General features: G+C 42.6%; 2 protein-coding genes across 2 annotated transcripts in view; one reads left to right on the top strand and one right to left on the bottom strand.

Moving 5' to 3' along the window:
- The window catches only part of colgalt2a (collagen beta(1-O)galactosyltransferase 2a), a 6,915-nt gene extending 6,873 nt beyond the window's left edge, over nucleotides 1-42 (bottom strand). The window contains exon 1 of the mRNA XM_008296503.1: nucleotides 35-42. Coding sequence (XP_008294725.1) covers nucleotides 35-42 — 8 coding nt within the window. The remainder of the gene's footprint in view (nucleotides 1-34) is intronic.
- Nucleotides 43-283: 241 nt separating this feature from the next.
- On the top strand, nucleotides 284-2,424 carry tsen15 (TSEN15 tRNA splicing endonuclease subunit). Its single transcript, XM_008283182.1, has 4 exons — nucleotides 284-426; nucleotides 505-586; nucleotides 1,227-1,362; nucleotides 1,451-2,424. The coding sequence occupies exons 1-4, from the start codon at nucleotides 385-387 to the stop codon at nucleotides 1,620-1,622; spliced, it is 432 nt and encodes a 143-aa protein (XP_008281404.1). The 5' UTR covers nucleotides 284-384; the 3' UTR covers nucleotides 1,623-2,424.
- Nucleotides 2,425-4,877: the final 2,453 nt, after the last annotated feature.

Here is a 4,877-nt window from a genome sequence, read left to right as displayed (position 1 = left end):
TCATAATATATTAGTGTGTTCATTCTGTTTATGCTGAAGCATGCTGCATGTGATTATTGCTTCTTTTGCACTTTTGCTGAGATAATTAATGAATGATTTAATGAATAAATTTGATTCTAGTATAATATTATTATTACTATTGCTTCTGATGAATTAATTTCGCTTCCTAAAGCATCCACAACCTGATTTTATAGAATATAATAAGCAGCTGCTGCGGGAAACAACAACCCACTAGTGTTTCCACCCGGACGACTTTAGACGCAACACGCCGGTAGACCCTGTCAGCTGCTCGTCCACGCTGTAGCAGCAGCAGCACGTCCTGACAGCAGACTGGCCTCAATGAACCAGTGTTTGTGAAGGTTTGCGGCTTCGGGAGGAGCAGAGATGTGCGACGGACCTCCGAACTGGATCTTCCAGCACCCAGCGGTGAGTGTTCGGAGCAGCTGGTGCCGGTGGAGGCGGACTGAGTGTCAGGAAGTAACACAGCGTCTGTTCCTGTGTCAGTATCAGCAGATGAAGGGTCTGGAGGTCGGAGACAGCGAGCAGCTCCACGCAGCCTTCCTGGTGTTCATGGATCTGACGGAGGGTGAGTCTGGTACCAGCAGGAGCCTGTCTGGGGAGGTTCGGTTCGTGTGTCATGTAGAGTCACAGGATTTCCTCTCTCTGTTTAAACTGTGTGTTCCAGCAAGTCCCCACTTTTACTGTAATTCTGTGAGAAAATTGCAAAATTCATGATTTTATTTGTCTAGTTGTCCATGTCAGGGGTAGAAAGTAAAATAAAAGAACTGGTCTGCACAGTTTGATATGTGACGTGATTTTAATGTCTGCTTGTAGGATGTTAACTCTTCCTCATTCCCAACAATGAGGAAACCCCAGAATGCTGTGTGAGACATGGAGGAGATGTTTAATCCCTCAGATTTACACAACGACATCAATGCAAGGGAGACGTGTTAAAGAAATTAATAAGGAATTCACAACATTTTCTGAATTAATGAGATTGGATAAGTCCTTACTTTTTTTTTTATGGGTTAGCAGACATGTGGAACATCAGAGTAGTCACTGTTGTGTCTTACTTGACATTGTTGAGCTCTGTTTTCTGATAGAAATAAATAGGAATCATCTCATCAACAAAGCATGACATTTAATAACCTTTGGAGTGTTTAAAACTAGTGCAGCCAGCAGGTCAGTGTGGCTGCAGGTCACTCTGTGTTCGTTCTCCTCTGCAGTTCGTCGTTGGAAGGAGGTGTCTTGTGTGAAGAGTCCTGAGCTGCAGGTGGTTCTACTGGAAGCGAAGGAGAAGGAAGGAGCACCGGTCCAGACTGTCTTTCCTCTGCCTGTCCACCGATCTCTGAGCCACAGAAGGTCAGACGACGCTTTGAGAAGCTCTCAAACTTTCACAAGCTGCTTCCCTAAACTTCCCAGACTTACAGTTTCCTTCCCCTCTCTGCAGCGTTCGTCAGGCGCTGGACAGAGGCTTCCCGGTGCTGCTGTGTGCTGTGGCAGCTGACTCCACTCTGGTCTACCAGAGGATGACCGACGGGTTGGTGACACCGGACCCTCCTGCGGGCCCGTTTCAGGATGTGGGACGTCGGCAGCACCGGAAGAGACGGCAGCAGCGCTGAGCAGCTGGTGGAGGAAGATGATGAACCAAAGACAGAGCAGAAAGGGGCGACACCCGGTTGGTCTGTCTGCCATTTAAATTGGTACAAAGATGGACTGTCCCATACGGACATGGGCCGGTACCCCGCCAGGTGGTAGATGTGGCTTCTAGCTCCACCCTTGTTGGTCCCTCTTAATAAGAAACCACATCCAGTGAACTGCAGTTTCGAGGATTTCAACCTTTTCTTAGCTTGTGACCTCTGGAAACAAACAAAAAAACCCATCCTCATCTGTTGCATGTGTCGAAATAATAGAATTTTGAGCACTTTTTCTTTCATGTTTGCAGTTCTGGTAAATTCTTCTGACACCCTGGAAGGTGCTGCCATGTTTGGAGGTGTGTTGTGGTGTATGCACGCTACACAGTTGACTAGATGCTCTTTTGATGCAATCAGGGATATTTTCAGGAAGCCCCGTAATTTCTGTAGTCTCATGCCTTCCTCAAAACCATCGTGAAACATGGACGTGGCTCCAGGTCTGACAAGGGAAGCCAACATTGAAGTGCCTCAAATCTGCAGTCTGTACAACAGCCAGCAGGGGGCGACTGCTCTGGGTGCAAAAAAGAAGTCAGGTTGTATTGAAGTGTATTAGAAAATGACCCCACTTCTCACTTGATTTGTTACCACAGTAAACATTTTCCTGATGAGTTTATGATCCCAATCACTAGTTTCAACGCTCCTTTAATCCACTATTTTGTAAATTAGGGTTCCATTTACAGCTAAACACACAATAAAGCAGGGTGTGTGTTATGCCGCAGCTACCTTGTGATTGAGAGGTATCGTATGTGTAGTGTCCTTGAGTTGTCAGATCCACTGCTTCCTCGTCACGTCCACTTTCAAAAGACCAAACTGCCAAATTTGAGGCACTCATTCCAAACTGCAGACTTCTTTCTCCACGTTTCAGTGTGTGCTGCAGCTGCCCATCCAGAGTAGGTCCTGTTTCATGCAGATTTCATACCATTGGGACTTCCTACTCGGTCATAAGATTGTGTCTTCCTCATATGACGGTATCTAATCTGTCTGTGCACTCTTAGACTTGTTTATACAAGGGCCAGACACCATGATGGATGTGCAGAGGATTGTGTGTCAGAATGGTTTTCCTACCAAGCCAGCATGCAAAATCCAACCAGATGTTGTCGAGCATCATGGTGCTGTCACCATACTGTGTTTGTTATCCTGTGTACTGGGACATGCTAAATCCTCTGCATGGCGTTCTACATAGTTTGGTAGTATAGATACTGGAACGCATCCAAGGCTTTAAAATGGAAGTTCACAAACCATGGCTGCTCAAAACCTTTAAATGGAACCAGATTAGTTTGCATCCTCAGAGCTTTAGACCTGCTGTTCTCAACTTTGACTAATTTCTGAGGCTGATATAGAACTAAAGGATAAAACTATATACAGTATCATGTTTTTTTTGTTTTGTTTTTTTTAAAATGTATAACATGAACAGATTTTTTTAAAAATCCCTTTAATATATTTATTTCATTAATAATGTCGTTTTTGTGTGTTATTTTATAAAACAGGAGCATCTTATTTGGAAAGGGCCCCTGTCAGACATGACAAAGGTAGCTGGTAGCCTGAGAGTAAACAGCAAATGTTAAATAACAATCTGATTTGCTTCGAGTTAGCTTCTGTCGAAGGGCACGACAAGGTAGGTTTCATGACTTCTTGTGTTTGTAAGACATGTTGACTTTATTTTTGTGTAAAAAAATTTTTAACAGTCGGCTAACTTTGTGTTGCTATTTGCGTGCTAACCAACTTCGTGTATTAGCATGCTAACCGACTTCGTGTATTAGCATGCTAACGGACTTTGTGTATTAGCATGCTAACCGACTTCGTGTATTAGCAAGCAAACAACTTTGTTTATTAGCATGCTAACCGACTTTTTTCTTAGCATGCTAACCGACTTTGTTTATTCGCATGCTAACCGACTTTGTGTATTAGCATGCTAATCTATGTGACGAAACGGTCACCTGAGGTAATTAGTCTTTTCCTATTTGTTAGCTTTCGTATTCAGCTCTTTTAAAAACCTGTGGACTCTTATTTAAACTTTTTTTTTTTTAGCCTTTATTAATTTTGTCGTCTATATGCAGAAACTGCAGCACAAAGTCCAAACAGTGCCGCCATTACTCGGTTGTTCCACCAGAGAGCACCAATAAGTTTATTATTTCAACAGCAAACTCTCCTGTTTTCAGTTAAGTAAATTTTACTAAACGGGTCTGACTGCAGAAACGATTTATTACAAGCTGTTTTTAGTCCAAACACCACCCGGTTAATAGGAACTACTTTTCCTCCTCCGCCAATGTACACTGGCTCTATGAATACAAGGAGAAATGACGTCAGCTTGGCAAGAGCCCTTCAAACCTTTTTTTTTATCCAAACTCGTGTAAATGAATATGCCAGTGATATGAATAAAGACAGAAGTGGTTCAACAAATGGCACATCAGACTGCCATAGAAAGATCAGGGCTGCCGTGTTTGTCTGGTGAGATTTGTGTCCTCGGATCACTTCAATTCAATGAAATATTTCAGTTATTTCTAAAGCTCAGCGTGCTGGGGTTTTATTTTATTGCCAGTCCTCTGCACACTGTAGTAACACTTGCACATGCTAGAGAAGGTGACTTACATCTGAGTCATTTTAAAGCAGGAATGGAATATTTTAATGAAAAAAACTAATAAAAATGTAACTGAGATGCACAGATATGTACTTTTAGGGGCTTAGTTAATAATTGGGAAGAGATTTGTTCTGTGCAGACAAACATGCATTATGAAATGTTGGCCAGCATTCACTGACCCAGTCTGATTCGCTTTGACTGACAGCTAGCAGATTATTGAGTCACTGTGTTTTTATTTTACATTAATTTATTTCATTATGTAATTAACTTAAATTTTTATTCCCAGAGCTAAATCAAATGAAGCTTACAGTGCAGTGCAGCCAGATCAGCCAGACTTTTTTATGTCCCTTTTGTGAACACATTAAGCGTTCGTACTGTCGTGGTGTCTGCGTGAATGTTGGCGACACCTGGGTGGGTTTTACCTGGTTTCAGATCAGAAGGGAAACGAGTAGCGTCGGATATCGCTTCTGCAGATCTCTAACACTCACGACGAAGGCCCCATTTTCAGAACAACACCAATATACAACAAAACGCACAAGATGTCAAGGGGATTGATGTTGCTCTTTCATGGGATTTTGTCATTAACTGGTTTTTAGCATCATGTT

This window comes from Stegastes partitus, unplaced genomic scaffold (assembly GCF_000690725.1).
Source record: "Stegastes partitus isolate 25-593 unplaced genomic scaffold, Stegastes_partitus-1.0.2 Scaffold0, whole genome shotgun sequence".
Lineage (NCBI taxonomy): Eukaryota > Metazoa > Chordata > Actinopteri > Pomacentridae > Stegastes > Stegastes partitus.
Note: the sequence above shows the minus strand (reverse complement) of the source record. Positions and strands in the feature narration are given on the sequence as shown.

Coding starts and splice junctions, on each gene's coding strand:
- tsen15 (XM_008283182.1), top strand. CDS start 385: ATGTGCGACGGACCTCCGAACTGGATCTTCCAGCACCCAGCG. Junction 587..1,226: donor GTTCATGGATCTGACGGAGG/GTGAGTCTGGTA, acceptor TCTCCTCTGCAG/TTCGTCGTTGGAAGGAGGTG. Junction 1,363..1,450: donor CGATCTCTGAGCCACAGAAG/GTCAGACGACGC, acceptor CCCTCTCTGCAG/CGTTCGTCAGGCGCTGGACA.